Source organism: Ruditapes philippinarum, unplaced genomic scaffold, assembly GCF_026571515.1.
Source record: "Ruditapes philippinarum isolate M1 unplaced genomic scaffold, ASM2657151v2 ctg1127_1_1_1_1, whole genome shotgun sequence".
In the NCBI taxonomy this organism is placed as follows: domain Eukaryota; kingdom Metazoa; phylum Mollusca; class Bivalvia; order Venerida; family Veneridae; genus Ruditapes; species Ruditapes philippinarum.
The window spans coordinates 291,331-319,299 of record NW_026864590.1 but is presented as its reverse complement, the minus strand read 5'-3'; the positions used below and the strand labels follow the sequence as shown (position 1 = coordinate 319,299).

The 27,969-nt window shown below is 33.2% G+C and overlaps 2 protein-coding genes across 4 annotated transcripts in view; both read right to left on the bottom strand.

Moving 5' to 3' along the window:
* Window positions 1-5,069, bottom strand: part of LOC132726216 (dynein axonemal heavy chain 5-like) — a 127,640-nt gene extending 122,571 nt beyond the window's left edge. Inside the window, exons 1-3 of the mRNA XM_060711495.1 lie at window positions 4,380-5,069; window positions 3,755-3,906; window positions 651-824 (exon numbers count right to left, since the gene is read on the bottom strand). Of these exons, the coding sequence (XP_060567478.1) occupies window positions 651-824; window positions 3,755-3,906; window positions 4,380-4,904 (851 nt within the window). The 5' untranslated portion in view covers window positions 4,905-5,069. The remainder of the gene's footprint in view (window positions 1-650; window positions 825-3,754; window positions 3,907-4,379) is intronic.
* Window positions 5,070-6,050: 981 nt separating this feature from the next.
* LOC132726209 (uncharacterized) lies at window positions 6,051-27,854 on the bottom strand. 3 transcript variants are annotated; one of them, XM_060711487.1, is made up of 13 exons: window positions 27,729-27,854; window positions 20,215-20,293; window positions 19,602-19,817; window positions 19,358-19,432; window positions 17,639-17,721; window positions 16,045-16,142; window positions 15,872-16,008; window positions 15,386-15,478; window positions 14,254-14,450; window positions 13,847-13,914; window positions 13,224-13,301; window positions 12,404-12,570; window positions 6,051-11,728 (listed from the first exon to the last, which is right to left on the bottom strand). In XM_060711487.1, the coding sequence occupies exons 2-13, from the start codon at window positions 20,258-20,260 to the stop codon at window positions 10,893-10,895; spliced, it is 2,094 nt and encodes a 697-aa protein (XP_060567470.1). In that variant the 5' UTR covers window positions 20,261-20,293; window positions 27,729-27,854; the 3' UTR covers window positions 6,051-10,892. The 3 variants fall into 3 exon arrangements, with proteins under 3 accessions (XP_060567470.1, XP_060567468.1, XP_060567469.1); XM_060711485.1 differs by having other exon boundaries at window positions 15,872-16,142; XM_060711486.1 differs by lacking the exon at window positions 27,729-27,854 and adding an exon at window positions 27,626-27,681 and having other exon boundaries at window positions 15,872-16,142.
* Between the last annotated feature and the right edge of the window lie 115 nt (window positions 27,855-27,969).

Genomic DNA, 27,969 nt, shown 5'->3' with positions numbered 1-27,969 from the left:
TTTTGAGTTACATGCGACACAAGTTGAAAATTGAAAAATTTTTACTAAGTCAAGGGCAATAACTCTGAAAATACTAAAAATATCCAGACAAAAATACCCAGGTGCACAATAACACATGCTGATCAACATTTCTGTAAAGTTTCATGACTCTAGGTCAAATACTTTTTGAGTTACATGCGACACAAGTTGAAAATTGAAAAATTTTACTAAGTCAAGGGCAATAACTCTGAAAATACTAAAAATATCCAGACGAAAATACCCAGGTGCACAACTACACATGCTGATCAACATTCCTGTAAAGTTTCATGACTCTAGGTCAAATACTTTTGAGTTACATGTGACACAAGTTGAAAATTGCAAAATTTTAATAAGTCAAGGGCAATAACGCTGAAAATACTAAAAATATCTAGACAAAAATACCCAGGTGCACAATTACACATGCTGATCAACATTTCTGTAAAGTTTCATGACTCTAGGTCAAATACTTTTTGAGTTATGTGCGACACAAAAGTGAACGGACGGAAGGACAGACGGACGGAAGGACGGTCGGACGGACAAGGGTAAATCTAAATGCCCACCACTAACGTGGGGGCACAAAAATAAAAATTACTTCTTATATTTTTTTTTAGAAAGAATGAAGTGTAACATACGCTGCGTCAATTTGTTTCCATTTCTTCAGAAGTCGTGACTTTGCAGTGATGAGAACACCAATCACAGCTTTACATTCTTTCCCTTTCAGTTGTTCGGTGATATTGGTCAGTAACCGTTGACGTCTACGCCATCTCTCGAGCTCTGACAGTGGACCGGCATTTGGATCCATAAATCTAATATATAAACATATAAAAGTTAATATTCTGTACATGTAAAATAATACCAGACCTGTAACAACTGTTAACCGTGCTTTTTTCTCCAACTCTTTTAGAAATGAATGCGGGTCAGGTTTTCATATAAACATCAAGCAGATTGAAAACTACATAACCAAAACTTATTTAAACTTTGCATGATCTTAGATTCTGATAACAGAAACATTTTAAGTGAATAAAAACTGGACGTCACCTGAGCACCTTAACAATACAAACTTAACATAGAGAATATCTTCCCATCTATAATATTCATGGGATATTTCTCACAAGATCTTGACTTGAATCTTGAATTCATTATCATCTGTTTCTTACTTAGTTAATTTATACAACCTTGTGACAGATCATATTGGACACTTGAAAATATTTGAGTTTGGAGCAAAAAAATAAATGTTATTCATGCTACCAACTTAAACGTACCAAGTTCACCATATACTTACAGTAGTCTTACTGATGTAAAATGTTTTTAAGGTAGGAAAATAAATATTGATATAACACAGTTTACACAGGTATAATAGAGCAAATTTCTTTATTTTTGAATACGAAATATATCTTTGAAATGATTTATTTCAATTGGTTATGTATAACTACATACAAAGGCTTTTTTATTACACTGTCTATATACAGCAGATTTTAGATTATATCAGACTCATGGGCAAAGTCCTGAAGAAAAGTCAGGTATGAAAATTTACCCAGTACCAGTACTTGGTTATTACAGCATGAATACTTGACTTAAATGTCAGCAAAAACCTATCCATAGTAAAAACAAGCTGAAATAATATCAATTACTTGTCAAGAAGTCAAGTCACAATATTTTGTGAACTTTTCAATCATAATTGTATACAATATTGATTAAACAATGTATGTTTAGTTTATTGATTAGTTAAGTTGAATGTTCAGAGCCTCATTAGTTTTCACAGCTGAAGACAACTGATAATAAGCTTTGCTGAAATCAACAGTTACTGGTAAGTTTTAACACACACACAAGCCTTTGCAAAGATGTGTTATCTAAATAATTACTCAGCAAATATTACACAAATCTATAACAAAAATACACAGAACATAGCAACAAATTACAACTTAATGATGTTTATTAAAGTTAAATTTTGAAGTAATTCTTAGATCAGCTTGAATTAGTATCATAAGATCTACTAAGATTCTTTCAGAAACTTAACAGTGAAACAAGCTCTTTCAATTTAAATTACATGTAGAAACTTTCCAGCCTGTTTTATGGATTGAAGTCATGTGTCAGATGACTAGTAATCTCAGGATTGTTGTCAGCATGGGTTCAAACCCTGTCAAAGGCAAGCCTTTGTTTCCATGAGCAACAAACTTATTTAAGAGTGTAAGAAGTGTGTGAGAATTTTATGGCTTGCTACATAATAGAACTTATATAAATTCTGCATGAACTAATAGAACTGACTAAAATAACAAACTAACTTCATAGTATAAACAATCATGTTAGGTTGTAAGAATCAAGTATATGAATTCAATATTGAAATGATGGTAAGGAAGCTAAGCACATTGAATCAATTTTAGGCTAAGTACAGCATAAATTATTCTAAAGACACATTTTTATTATTCAAATCAGACATAGAAACATTTTGTTAAACATTTTATACACTTGATCACCTGGAACGTTCTGGGAAAAGAGCATCCATTTTTCTAAAACAAAACAAATTTTATAGAAAGGAAACCTGTATGAATACATAGAAAACTTGTAAAACAAAATATAACTGCTAAATAATACAATCAAAAACCTGTAGAGGTATAAAAGATGTTTACTTCAACAATATCCTTAGAATGTGTACATGATGCTTTTATTCTGACAAGAAAACTCTTAATGTCATAAAGTGAGTACAAAGATAATTGATGTAAAACTTAATAGATACATAAATGTATGCATATAAATAAATAAATAAAATATAACGAAATCATTTTCTAACTTCATATATGGTAGAGCTTTCCATTTTTAAAATATCTGTCATAAAGAAAAATTCAAAAAATATGTTGATACTTCTATTAAATCCTTAATTCATTGTCCATAAAATACTTTGAACAGGAAACTTTTAATATGTTTCAATATATATGTTTCATTATATACTTATACACATAATGTTTATTTAGGGTTTTCCATTAGATAAAATGACCAGTTATAAAATAAAATTTTGCAGGTAACAATGTGACCTAAGTTGTTCTCTTTCAGACTTCCCGAAAGTAAAAAAAACTGTCAGACATTCGGTCTGACAAACCATGAAAATCTGTCGCACCGAAACGAAATCTGTCAGACCAAATAAAATTGATCAAAATCAAAGAAAAACTTGTGTTTGTATTTCTAAGACACTTTTTGTTTTTATTTTTTTCGCCGTAAAAATCGGCACATTCCGTACAGTGCATTTTCATCTCCTCCCTGTTATACACCAACGATTCATGGTCCTGCTTCCATTTTTCATTAAATTTTGTCTCAGGTCTATTCTTTTCATCCTTTTATTACTGTTGTGCGCGCTCCTCTGACGAAGATTTTCGTTTTTCCCAGGTTTGGCAGCTTTAGCGACGCCATTTTGTATACATGCGGCTTGGATAAAAGCCGAACATTCGGACTGATCCGGAATAAAAAATCGTCGGACCTGATAAAAATTTATCGGACATGTCCGTCGGACCGACGTATTTCGGGAAGTCTGCTCTTTTCATTGAATGGGTCACATTAGTTACACATCTGTCACATATTTCTCTTTCACTTCAGACAACTCTTGTCTGTAATTTCACCCTAATGCCCTAGACACCTTGTACTTATAAGAATAAGCCGAAACCCTGCATATATTTCTAATACTTTCAAACAATGGTCTATGAGACTGCAGGCAGATTGTTATATTTCATCATGTTATAGTAATTACCTTTCATCAGAAGTATCTGTGAGAACTGCCTCTATTGTGTTCATCCATTCTGTGACTAACTCTTCATACTGACTAATAAGCTGAGGATCTAAAGCTGCTGCCCTTTGCTGTTTGAAATCATTCAATACAATGTGGTCTGGCTGTTTTAACATCTAAATATAGGAGCATATGCATGTAGAATAACAGCAACATAAAAAAAAACATGATTAGCAGTAAGTAAAGACAAAACCATAAGATGCATAAATGAAAACTAGATTAAGAAAAATTTACACAATATTATGAACCATTTGATTAAAATGAAAATGCAGAAAAACCTTTTCATGATATGTCATGGTAAACAAATGTTCTCTTATTGGAGACCCTGCAAGAAAATGTGAAGCTCATGCAGTTGGTAAAGCTGTTGAACATGGTGTTTTTATTCAAAGACTTCTAACAAGATAGAGTGACATAAACTTAACTGGTAGTCTGGTACAAAATTAGGGACATTGTCAGATATTAGACATTACTGGCTTGTTAAAGTTTATGTCGGTCAAGTCCAGAAGCAAAAATATCTCAATTTGACGTCATATTTATAGGACAAGGTACCAATTGAGAGATATGTGAGGGATAACTTTGAATTATATACCATCTGTTTTGATGACTGTAATGACGCTGTTGATTCATTGAGAGCTGTCAAAAATTTGTCCATGTTATTCATCAGCTGATTCTGGCCATCAGGGTTGCATTCACCCCAATCCTTCTGGGCTTTAACCAGAGGAATGTAAACATCAGACAACAGGGTTGTGAGTGTTTCTATAGTGTTATGCTTAAGTTCTCCACAAAATATATCCCGTTCCATCCTTGTTCCATCAACATCTTTATCAACACGATTACGGAGGAAATATAAAATGTTTACATGTTCCAAGTTTGTATCCTTCAGGGATGCCAATGTCCCTGTCACATGAAGTTCCCGAGTAGAAACAATACCAGTTTCTGGCTTTTCGCAATAAAAGAATAAACGACATGGCCCTCCTGCTTTGAGAAACTTATTGATTTTGGCAAGTGTCGTTTCTTCAATCATAAAGTCCTCCAACAAAGTCGGATTATCGTAACCTCCGATTTTGAAAGTTTCTTGGATCTTACTGGCTATCCACCAGTGTCTTTCATCCATCTTTGCTTATGTATGTATTCCCTTATCTGCTACAAATAATGGCGCCACGTTACTCTTATTTAAAGATAGCTGAATTTCCTATTTTATAAAAATCACTACTTAGGTAATCTAAAACCAAACGTCTGCATGTAGGCCGCCATTATTGTTGTTGGTAACCACAATATCCGGTCTAAGCGCACCTGTTCAAAAACGGAACTTGATAAATAATATACTACGCCGTACCCGTGCCGTATTAAGTTTCGGCCCGGTTAATTTTCGCCCTAAGGTAAATATTAGATTGATGGTGATTAACAACTCAACATGTTCAGTGAAAAATTGAATTGGGTAAACATTTTTCTTACCAAGTTGACATAAAAGACATGATCTTGAATGTGTGCTTAACAAGATAGTGTTTAAGCTGGTGTGCTCAACAACTCTCAGTACTTGGAAATGGATAAAGAACAGGTCCTTGAAAACTTGTAAATGAAAAAGAGATATTAACAGAAGTATCCCTTATTTATAAAGCAATAACCGGAGGTGTGAAATTGACTTAGATCAAGACTCAAGAGTGACTACCATAGCTCTCCCTGGAAGATTCTGAGACATTATCATAGTGGGAGTGATAATTGTACAAATCAGGAGGCTCTATCTCGTCATCCACCAAGGTTCTTAGACATAAGAAGACAGGGAAGATTTGTACCAGACATTTATTCTGTTTGATATGCGTCTTCACTAATTACTGGTGGGCAAATTTCATTGCTGTTTTTCAAAAAAAATTTTACCATGTAAAATGACCAAGAAACGAAAAGCTTTTAAACAGTTCATAAACTCGATCTAAGAGAGGCACTAAATTTTGATTTAAAATAAATTCTTTAATTAAATTTACTTTAATTGTAAACATATTTCTTATTATCTTTTTATTCCAAAACCCACAGTTTATCTACTTTTGGAAGCAGTGGAGTTCTTTTAACATGTCAATTATCTTGGACATTAAATCATTTGTCTCTCAAGGCTGCTTAAGCTTATATATGTATTTGATATAAGTGGTATTCAAACATGACAATCAGGACATTGTGATACACATATAGCTCTCCATATGAGCAATGTCGACGGGTGTATTAAAAATGTTTGTACAATTTCAGCTTAAACATAACAAGACAATCTCTTTTTCTTTTTTCTTTAAGTTTATTTTTTTATTAAACTCTTTCTGAGATCTAAACAAGCATCTATTTCTACTTGAAAAACAACAACAAAACAGCAACAAATATTAACATCATTTACCAAATTTGTGTTCCTAAAAAAAATTGTTTAAGGGAATTTTGTGGGAAAGAAAATACAATTCCTATTTCACCAAACAATACTAAGATTTGTGCATCATGGATATTATGCCAAAATATGATTAGGTTATCATAACAAGAGCTGTCGGTAGGACAGCAACGCTCGACTATTCTTAGTGCTTGATAGTAAAAAAATGCTTGATAGAGTTACCTCCTCCTGTTTACAGGTTGGGGTCATGATGGTGAACAAGTGTGCAAAGTTTCAAAGCCATATGTCAATGGACTTTGAAAATATTTGAACTATTACAAAAACTTTAACGTAAATTCTAAGTCGAAAAAGGGGCATAATTCTGTCAAAATGCTTGATAGAGTTACCTCCTCCTGTTTACAGGTTGGGGTCATGATGGTGAACAAGTGTGCAAAGTTTCAAAGCCATATGTCAATGGACTTTGAAAATATTTGAACTATTACAAAAACTTTAACGTAAATTCTAAGTCGAAAAAGGGGCATAATTCTGTCAAAATGCTTGATAGAGTTACCTCCTCCTGTTTCCAGGTTGGGGTCATGATGGTGAACAAGTGTGCAAAGTTTCAAAGCCATATGTCAATGGACTTTGAAAATATTTGAACTATTACAAAAACTTTAACGTAAATTCTAAGTCGAAAAAGGGGCATAATTCTGTCAAAATGCTTGATAGTGTTACCTCCTCCTGTTTCCAGGTTGGGGTCATGATGGTGAACAAGTGTGCAAAGTTTCAAAGCCATATGTCAATGGACTTTGAAATATTTGAACTATTACAAAAACTTTAACGTAAATTCTAAGTCGAAAAAGGGGCATAATTCTGTCAAAATGCTTGATAGAGTTACCTCCTCCTGTTTCCAGGTTGGGGTCATGATGGTGAACAAGTGTGTAAAGTTTCAAAGCCATATGTCAATGGACTTTGAAAATATTTAAACTATTACAAAAACTTAAACGTAAATTCTAAGTCGAAAAAGGGGCATAATTCTGTCAAAATGCTTGATAGAGTTACCTCCTCCTGTCTACAGGTTGGGGTCATGATGGTGAACAAGTGTGCAAAGTTTCAAAGCCATATGTCTATGGACTTTGAAAATATTTGAACTATTACAAAAACTTTAACATAAGTGGTTACGCCGACGCCGACGCTCGGGTGACTGCAATAGCTCTACTTATTCTTATCGAATAGTCGAGCTAAAAAGTAAATATTTGACCATAAAGTTCCAGAAAATTCTTATAAGAATTTTGTTTAAACGAGACATATTGTTGGAAACAAGATCCCTGAAACCTGGGCCGAGTAGAAAAACCAAGAGCTTTGACTTACTACAAGTCAAAAATGGAAAAGATTGAAGCTTAAATGAACAACTCTTGAGCCTGATTCTTCCGAGTAATGGTCTCACAAATAATGAATCAAGCCAACATTCCACAGATTGAGAATCAGATACTTTTGTCCACATTACCACTGGAACTAAACATACATGTTATTCTAGAATAAAAGAAATATTTTCTTCGTTGAAAAAAAATAAAATAAAAAATAAACAAGTAAGAGCAATTTAACTTGTTTTAAAAGGCCATCTGAGTGCTGAGGGACATGTGGTGCTTTCACTAGTTTCTGAGAAATCTGCTTACATGTAAAACTTTCTCCTGAAAGGGACATAATTTTACAATTATGTCTGCAGAGTTACGTCACATGCCCTTGGACTTGCTATTACATCGTTAACACAAGTGAAGAATATGGCAAAAAACTTTTTTTTCACAAACCAAGCAAACAAATGAAATTTACTGTGTTATTGTGCAATGCACTCCAAATTAGTTCATTTGCAAGTATTTCCTGAATACAGAACAATTGCCTAGGAAACAAAAGTGATAAACTATGACAATAATACAGAACATGGCACCTACAAAAATTATGGCAATACTGATTAACTTTGGCAATAATACTGATCAAGTAATATACGATTCTTACACCTGCAACTGGTATTGACCGAAATACCTACCTTAGGGTGACTGTTTACAGCACCAACCAGGTAGTTGATACTCAGTAACCTTGAAAGCGAGATAGTCCTGTCTGTGACAATAGCGTTAGATTTTTTATATTTTTTTTTGCATATTAGATAGAAATCATATTTCTGAAAAAATTTACATAATTATGCCATTTAGCACTTTTTACTTACATAAGTGTATGAATGTTTAACTTCAGTAATACAGTAAAATGACGATGCACTAAGCATGCAATTTATTCATAAAAGGCAAGTGGGAATGAGGTCATTTAAAGCACATAACTTGTCTTACACAGGGGGTGTAAGTTTTTTTTTAGCACCATTGTAAAATGTAGAAAATCCTGTCTGATATGCATGAAAATTCTACAAAGCACGCACCTGGTATGGTTTTCATGTGTAAAAATATATTCACAAAAAAAATATTAATTTCATCACAATAATATATACAGCAACAAGACTTGTGCATCAATAAATAGTCATAATGATAATTCTTCAACTGTAAGAAAACATATTTTCAAAATTATACTAGCAATATTCGTTGTTGTACTTTTCATCATAAATTATTTTTCGTTCACACCATATCCATAGTCCACCTTGTTATTTTGCATTTAAATTTTGCCATCACACATACAGACAATTTTTGATTCTATCACACAAACATTATTTTATACATTATTTTGTAATATGAACAAAATACACAATGGTTAAATATAACATTGAAAACATGTGACATCATGTGATAAGTACATATATATACAAATAGTAATTTACAGCACAAATATTATCATACACATATGTAACAATGCAAGCATGTCGCTATCTAATATGCTGTATATTCTTTTGACAAAATACCTGCTCCAAAATTAAACTTATATTCAAAATCATTTGTCAACAACTTTGTGACAATCTTTGCCATTAAATACATAACAAATATACAAACTCCTTAACATCAACACCTTTGCATACAAGTAAATGAACTCCGGTCAATGTCACCTCAATAAACTGGAGAGGTCCATGAAACCTAAATTAACTGGAGAGGTCCATAAAACCTACATGAACTTGAGAGGTCCATGAAACCTAACTTAACTCGAGAGGTCCATGAATCTAACTGAACTTGAGGTTCATGAAACCTAAATGAGCTTAATCGGACCATTCAACTTTAATGAACTTGATAGGTCTTTGCAACCTTAATGAACTTGAGAGGTCCATGAAACCTAACTTAACTTGAGAGGTCCATGAATTTAACTGAACTTGAGGTTCATGAAACCTAAATGAGCTTAATCAGACAATTCAACTTTAATGAACTTGATAGGTCTATGCAACCTTAATGAACTTGAGAGATTCATGAAACCTAAATGAGCTTGAGCGGTCCATTAAACATAAATGAACTTGAGAGGTCCATTAAACCTAAATGAACTTGAGAGGTCCATTAAACCTAAATGAACTTGAGAGGTCCATTAAATCTAAATGAACTTGAGAGGTCCATGAAACCTAAATGAACTTGAGATGTCCATTAAACCTTAATGAACTTGAGACGTCCATGAAACCTGCAAGGACCACTAAATCAAACATGCAAACTTTCATAACAGATAGAGTGTTTAAGGAAAATCTTTATAAGTAATCAAGATATATGTAGATCCTAAATTCACCCAAGCATTAATTTTAACTAAGTTTCATAGTTTCTTACTGATGGCAATCAATATTCATACTAGACCTGCATTTGATAAAATGAATATTCTGACTTATTATAATATATGTGATTGCCGTGAAAATGTATCTTAGTTAAATCACTCTAGATCATCTTTAAATACTTTTGCACTCATGACCTGGAAAGTGAAAACATGATAAATTTCCTGAGAATACAAATGGATATGGGAGACTAAATATTATTTTATCTATTCCTGAGATAATAGCAAAAGTCGGAAAACCAAAAACGCACAACTACCATCTTAAACGTTAACAGATTGCTTACAAAAAATAATAATACAGAAATGAAATCATGAAACGAGAAACTCTTGAATATTTTACTTAATAATTAATCTAAAATGTAGATTCTGCAAAATTTTGGCCTTGTGAAAATATCTAATTTTATAATATTTCTGATACATGCAATTCATCTGCTGTAAGATACATGTAGTGTCTGACTGCAGTGAAAATATATCCTAATATAAAAATACACTTTGCAGTTATGTTTTATAAATTTTCTAAAAAGCAAGAAATAAAATATCAAAGTTTCCTATATCACAACCATCTAATATCCCGAAGAATATTGGTTTATATAAACCTTTAAAAATCTTCAAAACTTGAGATTTTTTAAGCAAAAAAAAAAAAAAAAAAAAATTTAACATTTTTATACACAAACCAGTACATGCTAACCAGTTTTCGAAATGTTTCCAATGAATTAAAAATACCCCCCCCCCCCCCCCACAAAAAAAAAGAAAAAATAATTACAAAAATTTCATATATAAAACTAAGAAGTAACAGTAAGTATGGAACATGTCAAATTATGTTAGTTAATACTTTTAAACTTATAGATTTTTTTCTTCTTAATTATTCTGCTATAATTAAAATATGTAAATAAATATGCAAACTGTTTAGAAATAATAATAATAACATATGAAAATTTATACCACAATTTATACAATGAAACAAAGGATTTTCAAAACAACCGATGCCTAAAGACAATTCACAACGTAAGTTTATATTGTTTTTTCTGTTTACCAGACACTACCAGCGGGTAGTCCTACGACTGGTATATCATCAACTACTTCAACAATATTTCTACCTTCCCCAATTACCACATCCTCAATAAGGCTAGATACAACGTTATCATTTGGCAGATTTCCGTTTATCTTATCCAACGACTCTTTCAGTATCTGGTCAGAGTTATAACTAAATCCAACAGCAATTGTGTCACTTATTGACCTTTTTGCCGATTTGACCTCATCGTGACCTTTGATGTCCCCATTCATTAATGTGAGAGTGTCATTTTTTTGGTTAATATAATCAATGTCTAATTCTTCATTAGAGTCCATGTTTTCTTCCTTGGGTGATGACAGTTTAGCAATCTGATCTGAGTGATAGTTGAAACCAACTGCTAATTGATCCCGTGCTAACCTTCTTGGAGTTGTGACAACACCTTCAATGATAACTTCCCCAGTTTCTGTTTTAGGTGAATCTTTTACCAGTTGTTCAGCTAAATAGTTAAAGCTGACCGCAAGTTGTTCCGGACGTTCGCGTGGTTTCTGTAGTGTATCGAGGGGTATAATCTCCCCACGAACAGTTTTTGGCGACTGCTGAACAACCAGATCCGAGTGGTAATTAAATCCTAGAGCCAGCTGGTCAGGTCGTCGTCTAGGTGTCCTGTTAACATCAAGTTTTGTCTGTTTGTTACGTTTAAATGGTGTACTGATCTGATCAACTGATGTTACTTCTTCTATTACTTCCATTATAGCAGATTCAGATAGACCATCACCTAATGCCATCTTCATTGCCTGTTGAATTATTTCATCAGTATAGTCGGTGACAAAATCATCCACATTCGAAGGTTTTCCTACAATAGGTTAAATTAGGCAATTTATGTTACTATCTATCTTCAAACAATGTCTACAAATTGGATTTTTAACATACTCAATAATCAACTATGTAGTTCTAATTAGTAATACATTTTAACTATACACACTCTTGTTTACTAACATACAAGGATGTTACTGACCATGTCAAAGGTTGATTTAACTTTCAGTTTCTGATAAGGAAAGGTTTGAAATGGCAAAGGTTTCAGTATGTGTACCCTGAACATTTGACGTCAAGCTTTTCTGATAGAGAAAAACCTCAACAGCTTCTCAATGCAAAATTCAGAAGTTAGTAGGGCTACCAACATAATTTAGCTAGATCCCCAATGGGATTGAAACCACTACAGTGAGTATAAGTGGTTCAAAGACAGCAACCTAAACCACTCTGCCAAAGAGGCTTCTCAATATTTTAAAACAAAGTGCTGTTGTTAACAATCCTCTTTAACTTCATGTACAATTGTTTTAAAGTATTTTTACATCCACTTCTGTGTATTATTTCATAAAATTTCTCATTGGAGATTTGCTTGCAACATTTTATTACTTCATAAGTTAAAGTATCTAAACAAATAGAAATTATTTAAGTTCTATGTAATAATAGAATAACTTCACAATTTATTATAAATAGCTAGGAATAATTATCACTTCATCAAACTCACCTGTAGAAGAATGTCCTTCATCACCATGATTATCTACATGACTTGACAAAGATTGTCCTGGGGACACATTGCTATTACTGTCACCTGCAGCATTAGCTGACACTAGCTGTATATCTGGATTTTCTTTCAGTCGATAGTCTCTGCACAAACCAGAAGGATTTTCAAAACTGGAAAAAAAAGGAAAATCAATTATCTACTTTAACCATAATATATTATCTCTCATTTATAATGTGCTACAACTCAACTGTTTCACATTTCACCAAGGTAAACTTATCTAGCAAACACAGAGTAATTTGTATAATAATTTTGTTCAATTAACCACACAGCTTACATATTGTAATCTAATAAGGTGCTGTGTAATACGAAATCAAATGAACAGCATTATACTTTTTAATGGTAATAAGCAGTTGAATTTAATAGCTTAGGTCAGGTGACTAACCATTCAAGGTGTCTGTTTGTCACAAGCACAACAAAAGCTTATAACAAACATTTTCTAGTCATCCAAACACGAAACACCAACCAAGCTACAGCTCATAATATACATGGGCATTTGCACAACATGTCATACGGCCCAGTATAATGTTTAAACTTAACAGATTCCTCTCACTATCCCACACATCTCTTGATAGATGTATTTTTAAACAAACATTACTATGGCTATTGCTTTAGTATTTCTATAAATCTATAAGTCATATACATGTATGTCATTGAAAAAATAGGTAAACCTTCAACCTATTGACAATCTCCATCTTTATAATGAGGAAATTAACCAGTTTAATATCAGAAACATTTTTAAGTTTGATAATATTCTTTAACATACTGTTCATTATAGTTGTGCTTGTTTTTCTTGCTGGGTCGATTCTTCCTGTTTGACTTTACGTCCCTGTGCGGTATATTTCTGTAACACAAATTTCGCATTGAAGAGTTATACATTATTTCATAAATATAACAAATCTTTATGTTTTTTTAAATAGAATCTTAATATTTTTTAAAATCATTTTTGTCAAGATTAATGAACTTAAATTTCATTTTTTTGTGCAGACAAAATTTGTTAAATCCATTTCCTGTTAAATATCTTAAATAGACCTGCCCATCCTTCAATCTGAACACGACTATTTGTCATTTTTAAGGAAATTTTCCAAATATTTACTGACTAAAAAGCAAACAGTGTACACCATGATCAGAGAGCATGAATTTGCTGGCTGACCTTGGTCTGGACACTTGTAGAAAACAGTAGGCTTAGACTGAAATAAAAGTGTTTTAGGGAATCTCCCTTACTTAAAAAATCTCCAGCAATTTCAAATCCTAGAATAAATAATACCAATAGAGATGCTGGTAAAATTGCACATATGTGCAGAGTGACCCACATCTACACTGATAGTCATAAACACTGGCATCACTCTTGATTCAAGAATTATGGATAATTTAATTATCAATTCTTACCTATCAATCCAATCTGGAGCAAAAAATAACTCGGCAAAATATCTAGCCTCTGTTACCCAGGACCAATTCTGTAACAAAATGTTTTAAAATTACAATGTCCAATTTAATAAATGAGTCTGAACTAGCAATTTTTTTTAATGATTTTAAAGATAAATGGAAACCTAAAATGTTTAAATAGCATGCGAGTTCACACTACTATGCTATTAGATGTCATTTTATTGTATAGATATAGATTTAAAAAATGTTTTTTTAGTAGAATTAAAATTGTTAATTTCACAGTGAAATTATTACATCTGGTCCTCAAAGTGTGAAACATAAATTTTTTTCCCATCAAACACTGAAACAAACAATTATTCTCTTAAGACATAACTAAATGAAGAAAATACTAAACAATATTAAATTCTTACATTTCTACCCTTTGCTAATTGATACTGTCCCAGCACTGCCTCACCAACCTTTTCAACGTCCACTCCTTTCTCATAGCCAAGCTTGTAGAATAAATCCTTTGAACTAATTTGTATACCTTGTTCTGTGCTTTTATGGACAAAATCTATGTAGCAATGGAAATCTTTTTCATCTAATGATTTCCCTGGTTCTGCTACAACTACATGAAACAACAAATCGAACAGTTTTACCAACCCTTACCATGCTAAATTTCTATAATGAACTCATCCTGCTTTCAATTTGGAACAGTTAATTTTTACTCAAAGGGGATTGCTAAAATCATTTCTTAAACATTTGCATAATGCAAACAATAAAGACCTTGGTCAAATTGCAAGAATGTTCAGAGATTGCAAGAATGTTCAGACAGGCCAGATTCCATAACCAGCACATAACTAATTATCACTGCTAGTCAAAGTAAAGCTAATGATTTGGTTTACATTTACAAACTGTTTGTCAATATTCCTATAGACTAATGTAAACAATCTTTTTCTACAGTTTTCATTTCTACATTTTTGTATTAGCAAGTAATGGCTTAAACTTCCTTTGAAAAAAAAACAAACTAATATTGTTTCATGTTTTTTTTTGTTTTTGTTTTTTCTTGCTTTCCATCACTACGAACCATTTATTGTATATATGCATGGACTATTTAATGTCAATAAAATTTATGTTATGTGATTTGTCACATTAAAAAAATGGAAAGACGACAATTCTGAAGATGATATTAATATTTAAGCATTCCAAGATATTTGGTAATGAAATATTTATGTTTTATCTGGTAAAGCAAGTTGTCAGATTTATAAGAACTTGTGTAGACCAACTTGATGGTCAACAAAACAGTTCATTAGAAGCTGATGTTTAAATGTTAAATACATTTTTTTTTCTCTTGCAGCCAAAATTATTTCAGCAAACTTAATAATTGACTATCTTAAGGTGCTACAGACCAAGTTTGGTGATGTTCTGGCAACTGGATAGTGACTAGTTATTTTAAGAATAAGTTGCACTTGCTGACAAATGGACACCAGAACATTCAACTAATACTTATAATTATCCTCTAACCTTCTGTTCTCATTACACGAAAAAATTAAGTTACAGTACCTTGCTGTCCATGTTCTTTTGAATGAGCGAATTTGCAATTTGGACCCTTATAGCATCTCTGACCACGTTTGATAAACTTGCACATCTTCCTGTCTGCAAACAAAGAGAAACAAGTGGTAAAGTTGAAACCATTCAATATCTAGTCAGACATGTCCAAGTGGTACGAGGACACAGAACTTATGTAGAGATAGTAAAAATAGCAAGTTTTACATAAAATTCAAAGGAGAGTTAGATCATGAAAGAATATTTTAAAATGTGATGTGAGTTACAAGGAGTTAAGTTCGAAAGAATAGCTTTGGTTATCAAAAATATCGGGAATAAAATATTTTACTGCACAAAAACTTTCATCAGAAATCTGCATGAGGGTCCCAACAACAAAATGAGTAGAACAGCTCTCAACATACTTTGAATGTTCTAACTTACTAAGTCAAGCTAAAAGCAGTTTATCATTAATACCTTATTTATCATTTATTACATCTACTATACCTTTTCCTCTTTTACTTTCATTGACTTTTTTCTCTTTCCCGTCTTCTCTATCCAACTTAGTTATCTGCCCTATACTATTTTTATCTGACTGAGTTATCTGCCCTTTACTATCTTCTTCATCTGGTGTAATAATCTGCACTTTACTATCTTCCTTATCTGGTGTAATAATCTGCCCTTTACTATCTTCTTTATCTGGATTGGTTATTTGTTTACTTTCAGTCAGTACTCCTGTATCGCTTTTACCCTTCTCAACCTCTATGGTAATTTCATCCTTACAAATAAAAACTTAGATGTAGATATTATGTAAAATAAATATTATTATGCAACATTCAACACATACCATAGAAGATGCTGGCTATGAAACTTCTGAAATGACAGCTGAGGCAATGAATTTTAGCATGTACATTGCACAAGCAGACAACTATATAAAGCAACTTTGTTAAGTCAAAAAGTGCAAGTTACAAATTTCAGAACTGGTTATGATAACACTAAGGTATTTCCAGTAGTGGCGAAATTTTGTTACTAAGACAGTGTCTATTCTAGGACCCGCAATTGCGCGATTCACGCTAGTATTTCACAGATCGCGCACAATTCACAATCATGTGCGTGAAAATCGCACATCTATAAAAAAGTTAATAAAATCGTAAAACTTCCATCCCGCATTATATTTGGTTGTTTTGTTTACATTTACACCAGAAACCGAAGGGAGGTAACTGTAAGCTAATTATAATAATTTAGTACCGTATGGTTGAGTTGACAGGAAATTAACGGAATGTTCCGTACCGACCGGAACTAGTGTCCTAGAGTTGGGCGCAATTTTAGTGTAGTAAATAATAAAAAAAAATTAAGCAATTCCTAGCTTGGCTACGATCTAGTTGTGAAAGGTAGGTCGATTGTTTGTATTGTCAATCCCTTTATAATCAATCGCGACAGTTCTATAATAATTTGTTTTCGTTTAAAAATTAAGGGGGGACAACTTCTGCTGCCTTAAATAAATATTTTCATTTTAATTATTTCATCGGTTGAACGCCTCGGTGTAAACTTAATGCAGACGTTTCAGCATTGGCAGTTTATATTGGCACCCTTGATTTTGAAAATCAATTCCCCCCCCTTTTTTTTTGAAATATGGGGGGGAAATCACCCCTATTTTTGAATTTCTAGGATAGACACTGCTAAGGTATCTGTAAAAACCTTCCACACTATACATCAATTTATTACATACTGCATATATATCTTTATTTGAAATTCAAGTGAAGCAACACTACCAGTCATATTGGTAAAACTACCAACATTCAATAAACTTGTCAAATAATTTCCAAGAAGAGTTCAACCACAGTCAGTTTTCCAAAGTATCTAAAATCAGATTATTTCCAACCCACAAAATTATTATGTCACCCCTAAGTTTTGCTATATACATGAAGCTCTTAAAAGTGTGAAAAAAATTAAGATTTCAAGCAAACAGTTGGAACATTGACAATTGCCATCTTACATTTATCACTCAACCTTGTTATACTTGATCTTTTTTTTTTTAAGTCCAACTTACTGGAGACTTCAGTGTTACCTTTCAAGATTGCAGAGCAACTCCCTTTTATTGTTGACAAGAAGTGTTGCATTACAGAGGTTACATTCAATGTGAAGTCTTATTTTGGGAAAAAGTTAGTTACTGTGGTTGTACAGTGGTAATTGCTCTACAGAGGTTGAACTGTATTTAAGATATAAATTACAGTCTGGTATTTATTAATCATGCTTATATTCTATTAAAGTTACCTGTAATTCATTGTCCTTTGATTGGTCATCTTTGGACTTTGACAAATACACAGCATCTAAATCTGTTCCTGAAAGTGTGCTCCCTAAAACATCAAATTATCAAAATGGTATATAAGTATCATAAATACATATATAATATATTTACACAGGATATCTCATCAGCTATTGTTTAGTTGTAGTTTAACAGAAAATCTTGAAGTTTAAACATTTTAGCTTAGCAATGAAGAAAACTTCAATGAACCACTTTCAGGTCCACTTTTTAGCAATAATACCTTTGATTGACAAAGCCTGAGCACTCAATAGTTACATGTTTGTCAATTAAATGTTCCATGCCGACTCTGTAAGGTATAAGATAATTAGTGAAATGTGTTAAGGACTAAGGAGACCCTACTCATCTGACAATCAAAGGATCAGAAATTTATAACAAGAGGGCCATGATGGCCCTGAAGTCGCTCACCTGTATATTGGCCCCCCCGGAGCGGGGCCAGTTTAAACCCCAGGGCTTTTATTTGAACAAACTTGGTAGACACTTATTAGAAGATGTTATATGCTAAACATCTAAGGTCTAGCTCGTTGGGTTTTTTAAAAGAAGATTTTTTAAGTTTTTTCTTTACACATATATTTAACAACAATGACACCCCTGGGGCAGGACCAGTTTTGTTCCCAGGGCTTTTATTTGAACAATATTTGTAGACACTCGCTAGAATATGTTTCATGCTAAATATCTAAACTCTAGCTATTTGGGTTTTTTCCATGAAGATTTTTAAGTTTTTGCTATACACATATAAGGAAATTCAATGTCCCCCGGGGTGGGGCCAATTTTGACCCCAGGGCTCTTATTTGAACAAACTTGGTAGACATCCATTAGAACATGTTTCATGCTAAATATCTTAGCTCTAGCTCTTTGGGTTCTTTAAAAGAAGATTTTTAAGTTTATACTATATTCATATAGGGAAAATCAATGACCCCCTGGGGCGGGGCCAATTTTGACCCCAGGGCTCTTATTAGAACAAACTTGGTAGACATCCATTAGAACATGTTTCATGCTAAATATCTTAGCTCTAGCTCTTTGGGTTCTTCAAAAGAAGATTTTTAAGTTTTTACTATATGCATATAGGAAAATCAATGACCCCCTGGGGTGGGGCCAATTTTGGCCCCAGGGCTTTTATTTGAACAAATTTGGTAGACACCCAATAGAAGATGTTTCATGCTAAATATCTTAGCTCTAGCTCTTTGGGTTCTTTAAAAGAAGATTTTTTAAGTTTTTACTATATACATATGGGGAAAATCAATGACCCCCTGGGGCGGGGCCAATTTTGACCCCAGGGCTTTTATTTGAACAAACTTGGTAGACACTCACTAGAAGATGTTTCATGCCAAATATCTAAGCTCTAGCTCTTTGGGTTTTTTAGAAGAAGACATTTAAAGTTTTTTCTTTTGGTTGCCATGGCAACCAGAGTTCTGCATGGAATTAAATTCTTTGAACAATTTTCAAAGGTGACCACCAAAGGAACATTCCTGTGAAGTTTGGATGAAATTGGCTTAGTGGGTTATGAGGAGATGTCATTTAAAGTAAAAGTTTACGGACGACGGACGGACGACGGACAGACGGACAAACGTACACCGGACGAAAAGTGATCACAAAAGCTCACCCTGTCACAAAGTGACAGGTGAGCTAAAAAGCTGGGAAGAATTCTGCCATTTTATTAACAAACCTACCATTCAACAAAATTTCTGGTATATCTAAACACTGGCCTGTACCATCTTTTGCTTTTCCAGCATGTCTGGTAACATCTTGAAATTGAAAAGAATTTCACAATTACTAAACATATTTGTAATCTCAAATATGCATCAATAACAGGAAACAAATTTTAAAATTTGAATTTTGAGAAATTATTGACAAATTAACATTTGTATAAATGGATCTGTCTAAAGAAGGAATAAAAACACAGAGGAATGTTACCTGGAATGTGTTCCCAGTCACTACTAGCTGTAGAATCTGTCATACACTTTTCCAGTTTCTCCAGCCCTTTGTTGACCACCACAAACTCCTTATCATCACTGTGATAAGCTTCCTGGCATTCCTCAACATCATCTGTAGAACTAGCACCATCAGCTACCACATTATCTGTCCTAGTTTCATTCTCATCTGTAGTGGTTGGGACAGGCTGCCCTCTTCCTGAATTGTCAATAGAAACTGTCAATTACAAGTTGCAGTAAAAGCCATGTCTATGGATGGTTGCTTGGTATAATCCCCACTAAATGCTTTGGTTTTTTTCTGGATTTTATGTCAATTGTAACACATTTTTTATCATATCTTAGAAGTCTTACCGGCTTTTCTGTGTAACTAGCCAGTAATTACCAATTTGGCCACTGTTAAACACCAAACTGCAAGTTTGTCATGTTCCCAGCAATTCTGGTGCCACAACAGACCTGCTACATGACCAAACAGTGCAAGGACAAGCATACAGTAAAATGTGGTTCATTGTACATTTAATTTGAAATTGTTTCAAAGTGTGGTAAGGTTCAATAAATTATAGACCAAATAATCAACATATTTAATATGCTTTACTTACTCATGAATGTGTACAGTTTTCCAAAAATGTTCACAATTGTTGCCATTTTCTATTTTTCAAGTTGATACTCCAATTTAGTCTGTAATATAAAGCGGTATTACTAAAATACCCAATTATATGAGAACAACAAAATACAAGGGATGGCAACTAGTACCATACTCTAGTATTAGGTCATACTTCCTATTTTCAAAACCATCATGAGAACAAAGACAGTATTTATGATAATGACAACATCCATGATCCATCTATTTTCTATTCTGATACACAAAATTGGCAAGTTATAAAAATCCTAGGAATATACCTTGAAAAAACAAGAGGGCCATGATGGCCCTGAGGTCGCTCACCTGTATATAGCCCCCCCCCCCCCCCCCGGGCCCAATTTTTACCCAAGGGCTTTTATTTGAACAGACTTGGTAGACACCCATAAGAAGATGTTTCATGCAAAACATCTAAGTTCTAGCTCATTGGGTTTTTTAAAAGAAGATTTTTTAAGTTTTTACTATACACATAGAGTAAAAAAACAATGACACACCTCGGGCAGGGCCAGTTTTGACCCCTGGGCTTTTATTTGAACAAACTTTGTAGATATTTACTTAAAGATGTTTCATGCTTAATATCTAAACTCTAGTTATTTGGGTTTTTTTCAAAGAAGATTTTTAAGTTTTTGCTATGTATATAAGGAAAATCAATGACCCCCGGGGCGGGCCAGTTTTGACCCCAGGGCTTTTATTTGAACATACTTGGTAGACACCCATTAGAACATGTCTCATGCTAAATATCTTAGCTCTAGCTCTTTGGGTTCTTTAAAAGAAGATTTTTATAAGTTTTTACTATATGCATATAAGGAAAAATCAATGACCCCTGGGGAGGGGCCAATTTGGACCCCAGGGGTTTTATTTGAACAAACTTGGTAGACATTCACTAGAAGATGTTTCATGCCAAATATATAAGCTTTAGCTCTTACAGTTCTTTAAAAGAAGATTTTTTTTAAGTTTTTACTATATGCATATAGGGAAAATCAATGACCCCTGGGGCGGGGCCAATTTTGACCCCAGGGATTTTATTTGAACAAAACTTGGTAGACATTTACTAGAAGATGTTTTAATGCCAAATATCTAAGCTCTAGCTCTTACGGTTCTTTAAAAGAAGATTTTTTAAGTTTAAACTATATGCATATAGGGAAAATCAATTACCCCCAAGGGCGGGGCCAATGACCCCAGGGCTTTTATTTGAACAAACTTGGTAGACATTCACTAGAAGATGTTTCATGCCAAATATCTAAGCTCTAGCTCTTTGGGTTCTTTAAAAGAAGATTTTTTAAGTTTTTTACTTTATGCATATAGGGAAAATCAATGACCCCCTGGGGCGGGGCCAATTTTGACCCCAGGGCTTTTATTTGAACAACTTGGTAGACATTCACTAGAAGATGTTTCATGCCAAATATCTAAGCTCTAGCTCTTACAGTTCTTTAAAGGAAGATTTTTTAAGTGTTTACTATATGCATATAGGGAAAATCAATGACCCCCGGGGCGGGGCCAATTTTGACCCAGGGCTTTTATTTGAACAAACTTGGTAGACACTCACTAGAAGATGTTCCATGCCAAAAATCTTAGCTCTAGCTCTTACAGTTCTTTAAAAGAAGATCTTTTAAGTTTTTACTATATGCATATAGGGAAAATCAATGACCCCCCGGGGGCGGGCCATTTTTGACCCAGGGCTTTTATTTGAAACAAACTTGGTAGACACTCATTAGAAGATGTTTCATGCCAAATATCTAAGCTCTAGCTCTTAGGGTTGTTTAAAAGAAGATATTTAAAAGATTTTTCTTTCGGTTTGCCATGGCAACCAGAGTTCTGCATGGAATTAAATTCTTTTGAACAATTTTTAAAGGTGACCACCAAAGGAACATTCCTGTGAAGTTTGGATGAAATTGGCTCAGTGGTTTATGAGGAGATGTCATTTAAAGCAAAAGTTTACGGACGGACGACGGACGACGGACGGACGACGGACGGACGGACGCCGGACGAAAAGCGATCACAAAAGCTCACCCTGTCACTTTGTGACAGGTGAGCTAAAAACAAGAAAAAAACAAGATGTTGATTTTGGTGAATTACATAAAATTATGAGTGTAGGACAAAAGCCATCCCGGCCAAAAGCCCTCCCGTCAGAAAGTGACAAGGCGGACAAAAGCCCTCCCGTAAAAATGACAAGGCGGACAAAAGCCCTCCCGTAGAAAATGACAGGGCGGACAAAAGCCCTCCCTTAAAAATGACAGGGCGGACAAAAGCCCTCCCTTGAAAAAAATAGGGCGGACAAAAGCCCTCCCGTAACAAAATAAATATGTATGTTGAATACCTGTGTTTTTTTCAACCTGTTTATTTATTTTTGTTTATCTTGAAGTTTAAAATTGACCATCATCATGGAGAATAATATCTTTTGTGTCAATGGACAAAAGAATTATATGAAAACATTGGAAATGGAATAAAGTACATGATTTTGACTGTAGGCCAGTTTAGACCTCTGGCAGCTGCTTCTAAGCCAGCTTTGTTTTTAACTTTTATCTCAGTCTTGTAGTTCTTTTTAACTTGCTTTTACCTTGTGTCTATAAATTTGCACTTAACATATTTGTTTTTCAACAGCTATTCCCAGACAACGCGCCTGCTTAGTGTAATCGATTACGATTTTAAAGCAGTAGAATGTAGATGTAGGTGTGCAGATTTTTTCCAGCAAAAATTTTTATCTTATTTTTATCAGTTGTGTATTATTATATCCTAGAGTCATAAGTTTTGACGCCCTTAAGCTGTTTAACTAGTGCATTTTTCTATTGAACTTGATCATTAAATAATATACAATATAAAGTTACTATGGCATGTTGTTTATCTCTGCAAACCATTTTTATGTTTGTTAAAAATTCAAAATCAGTTAAGTTTTGTACTTAAGTAAACAGACCGTGGAGGCATCCGTTGTTGTTTACAGTCATATGAAATGACGCCTTTTCATTTTAAAAGGATATTTCACTGTAATGTAATATGAACAGCAAAAGAAGTTTTTAAATAAGCAAACCTGCAATGTAACAACATCGTGAAAACTTAAAATCATAATTTATTTCATATAAAACTATCCATTATTTAGGAATGCCTTACACGGAATACACCCTGGCAGTGGTCTTAATAGGTGCACCTGTCTCTTTAACATTGAATGTATTTACCATTAATCTTGATGAATAGCATCTGTATTTGGCTTAAAGGGCTGAAAAATATATCTAAAATGAATGAGGTTGTAAAGATATGTATATGTTGATTTGAAAAATGTTTTTTTTCTTTCTTTTTTAAACTTTATATACAATAATTAACCCATTATGAATTTTACTCAGTATCAATTAAAAACCAATTAATGTTTTCAAACAATATAAGCTGTACACCCTATGCTACAGTGAATATTAAGGACATTTTGCAAAGTTTTGGTCACATGACACTCATAAGACATTTTAAAATGGAGGATAGAAACAGAAAAGGGCAGGTCAAGATTTTTCAAAGGCTATATTTGCAAAATTATGTCTTGCATCAGGGTCTTTCAAATAGAATGGTCTGGAGACTGACCAATTTTACGAAAAATGCTGTCTCAGTTGAGTCACGTGATTGGGTTATCTACCGACCGTGATATAGCATTCAAAAATCAAATTATAAGATAATGTTTTGTTAAATCAATCAAAAAAAAATACTAAAAACTAACTCTGACTACATTATATTATCAGTTTTTACTTTAAAAGTAACAATTTTATAGATTTGCAATGAAATTAGAAATTTTCTGTTCCCGGTGCCAAGGTAATGCTTATATTTGAAAATAGGTCCGAGTTTCATGAGCTTTTTTTACATTCATGCATTGTTCAATGACAAAATAGAAATTGATTTTACAGAGAAAAGATGTTATTAAATCGTATCATGTAAAAATATTATAATATTTCAAGATGTTATTTGCAAATATTTGATGTTTAATTTGGTGCATTTTCAAAATGGCGCCGATTATCGGCAAATATTCTAAACAAACAATCTATGTTTTTTAACAAAGATGGCTTTAAAAAACATTATTTCCTGAAATATTTATCCTTTTTCAAAAGTTTAAAGATTTTTAAATAACATCATGTCGTTAAAATTTTCATTTTTGCTCTTGTATTTAATATCGCCCTTTTCTTGAACACTTACATAATTTGCTTAGGCCTAAAAAAAAAATATGTTTGTTTCGGGTAACCCGACCCTACCTATAAAAATGCGCCGACCCTAACTATTTTTTTCCGTTTCTGAACAAACAAAAAATATTCGGTAGCGAATAGATAGTTTCAAAGGGCGGATAAATGAGAATTGAAAGCTTGAGACGCTGTTGTAAAACTCTCAGACGATTTAGATCGGTCATTTTTAGTTATACGTGTTTTGATTGGCTTGTGCTGTAATGCGGTCCAATGAATATCACGCTATCGGAAACAAAAATTTTACATGTAGACGATATTTTTAGAAGGAATTCCTACCGGAAGTATTCTCCGGCTTCCGTTTTACATACATTGACATAGAGCGGAACGGGGAACCACGCACGTGTTTCGGGAGAACACTTCCGATTTAGGAATTTCTACATGTAGAATTTTTCTGCGAATACAGGCACAAAGGACTTAGTGCCACTCGTGGAGGATAAAACCATTTAAAAGTATGTAAAATCCAGTTGTTTGCATGTGTGTTCGACCCGTTTGATCTCTTTGTTGATGTAGTATTTCATGCGTAAATACCAGGCTCTAATTAATGTACATGTCATGACGGTCTCATCTTTCGGACCTGGGTGATTTCTGACTTTCTGACTTTACTGTGGTAATTTACGTGAAAATAAGGATCGGTTCATAGACAGTTTTGATAGAAAAATATATATTGCATTGATTTCATGCGAAAACCCGACGATACTACCTGTCGGTGGAAAATTTATACACCGAGAACGAACATACCCATAATTTTCGTTGCATACCTGTCAGTGAATTTTTTTTAAATTTTTTTTTTAGTAGATCTATATTGATATTTTATTGCATAAATAACAAGGTTAAACACATTTTAGGTAAAACCAATGCCACTCGTTTTTTATTGCTTTTAATATTTAAAATTTGACAAGCTGTTTTCAAGTGTTTTGATATGTCCTGTGCCACACTTCAAAAATATGAAAATGAATATTAAATCAGTAACATTAAAATGAAAAGGGTGAAAAAAAACACTGAAATTACACATTTCAGTTTGATTGGAAAATTGAAAGTGTTACAATTTATTAAACCAGTTCAAGTTCAGACAGTAGTTAGAGGCAAATGAGGCCCTAGGCCCACTGAAAATCAAGTGCACTTGAGTATAAAGTATAGCCACAGGTCATATGTACATAGCTATTCTGGAGACCTGCAAAGCTTTTCCAGTATATTTTTCATCCTCTTTTGCATACTACTGAAACAAATTTTTAGCCAGACTTGGAGTCTGACTCTGTACTGTGCATCATTTTGTTTCATACCATCACAAATGTATCCCATTTTCCATGTGTTATTGAGATCTAGCCTTTGCTTTTTTTCAGATGGGCCATGGATACTATTAGACGACACTTTGAATGACATCTACAAAATGCCAATTCATCAAAAAGCTTGGCTATTGTCTTTGATATGTTGACATACATGTATCTGATAGAAAATAAACAGTATTTGATTGACAAGGGTGTCATTTTACAAATAGAAGTGTTTGCACTTTTTATGTGAACAAGTGTATCAAAAGTGCAATTCAAAATTATAGATTTTGTTAAATTGTACCATAGTGTCAAAATATAAACTTTGTTATACTGTAAGAGCTTCAAGATGTCAGCTCTACAATTGTTAATTCAATGAAATGTGCAGTATTTAATGCACGAATATCAAATAGTGAAAAACAGAATAAGTCTAGATTTTGTAACTAAAACTTTGAAAGCCAGATCACAGCATGTCATTTTAGCTCTTTTATTGTGCTTAACTCCTACCATGCAACCATTGTAGATTCAGATCAGCAGAATTGCAACCATGCAAGCTGATGAGAATCTGCACTGTTTGCTGTTCAGATTAGAGTCAAACTTTAAAGTAGTGCCTGTAGCAAACAAACATCAAAATTAACGCATGTTTGGGTATATTGTCTTTATTCAATATTGAAATAACATTAAATGGCATTAAAGCTATGCAGATTTTAATCAGAATTATTGTTTATATGATAAAATATGATAATACAAAGTCAGGCAATGTCAGTAGTGTAGGAAAGACTGCCATGTGCAAGAAAACACTCTGAACTTACGACAGATTTTGAAAAAAAAAAAATAAAAAAAATAAAAAAAAATCCCTACCTACCCTACCTAGCAATTTTGGGAAGGTTACCCTAAACAAACAATTTTTTTTTTTTGGCCTTATAGCAAACTATACCGATTTATACCGAGACATGTTTAATTGTAGCGAGAAGGGTTTTACATAGCGCGTTTCCAGACCATTCTATTTGAAAGACCCTGCTTGCATAAACATCAGTTGAATTTGCATTAGTAAAAAGATGAAAAAATACAGTACATATAATAAAGGTGAAGCATTTTCAGTGAAATGTCTCTGTCTTTCCACATGTTTTAGTTATACGTTGTAAATACATGCTTGCAATGCAGTCAGCAAATCACAGTGTTTTATTTCTTTATATAACTACTACCCTAAAACGGTACTGTTCCCAATAGAAAATAGACATTAAAATTCCCAATTTCCAATGTTTAAATTCCCAAAATGGCTGTTCAAAATTCCCCCAAGGCCAAGTGATTTCTCTGAAATCATTTTATTCCAACATATTCATATAAATAATCACTCAAAAGTTTTACTTGGACAGTGGAAACTGTTACCTATCTTTATTCATGATGACTAATCTTATTTGTAGCTGAAAAAAATGCATTAAAAAAAAATCCGAATTTAAGTCAAAATAATGCATTTTTTCCCAATCAGTCTGATACCGGCACCATTCCCAAAGAAGAGAAAAAAATCGCTGAATCATGACGTCATACGAGGACGTTTTCGTCATTTGTTAGGTCAAAACAAAAATGGCGTCAAAATAGATGAGCGTCAAAACACATGACCCGACGAAAGTAGTTGAAATATGAAAATTTTTCAAAAGTTTTTTTAAAGGCATTTTGAGCTCCACATCCCAAGTGTCTGCACGTGATTTAGATATATTAAACAATAGTTAAACAGTTAAACATAACTCAGAATCTTTATACAGAAAGTGTGGAGTTTTTGACCTGAAATGAATACATTTAAATAGATTATCAAGGTGATGTGCGCTTTCATATTATTTTGCAAATGTGGAAAACTTCATTGGAGTTTTCATGTACATGTAAATAAACCTGTTCGAAGTACCTAAACTTTTCTAGACTTGTGACAAATTAGTCTTTGTTTCTTTGAGAAATATGCACGCTAAAATACAAAAAAAATAAAAACAAGGACAAAATTATTCTATTACTTTTTCATATATTGTTTTCTTTTTCTCCCGCCATTCGAATGGTTTTACCGTTTATGCGTGCTGCCTAAATAAAATGTACGCTCGGCCGGGAATCAATGCATATCAACTTGTTTTTACTGTAACGTAAAAGCAAAATATTTAACCGAAATAAAACTGGGAGCTAGGAAAGAAGGAAGTTATTGGCGAATACAATTTTGATTAAAAGATATTAATTATTTTTCCAATCATAAGATTGAAGTTG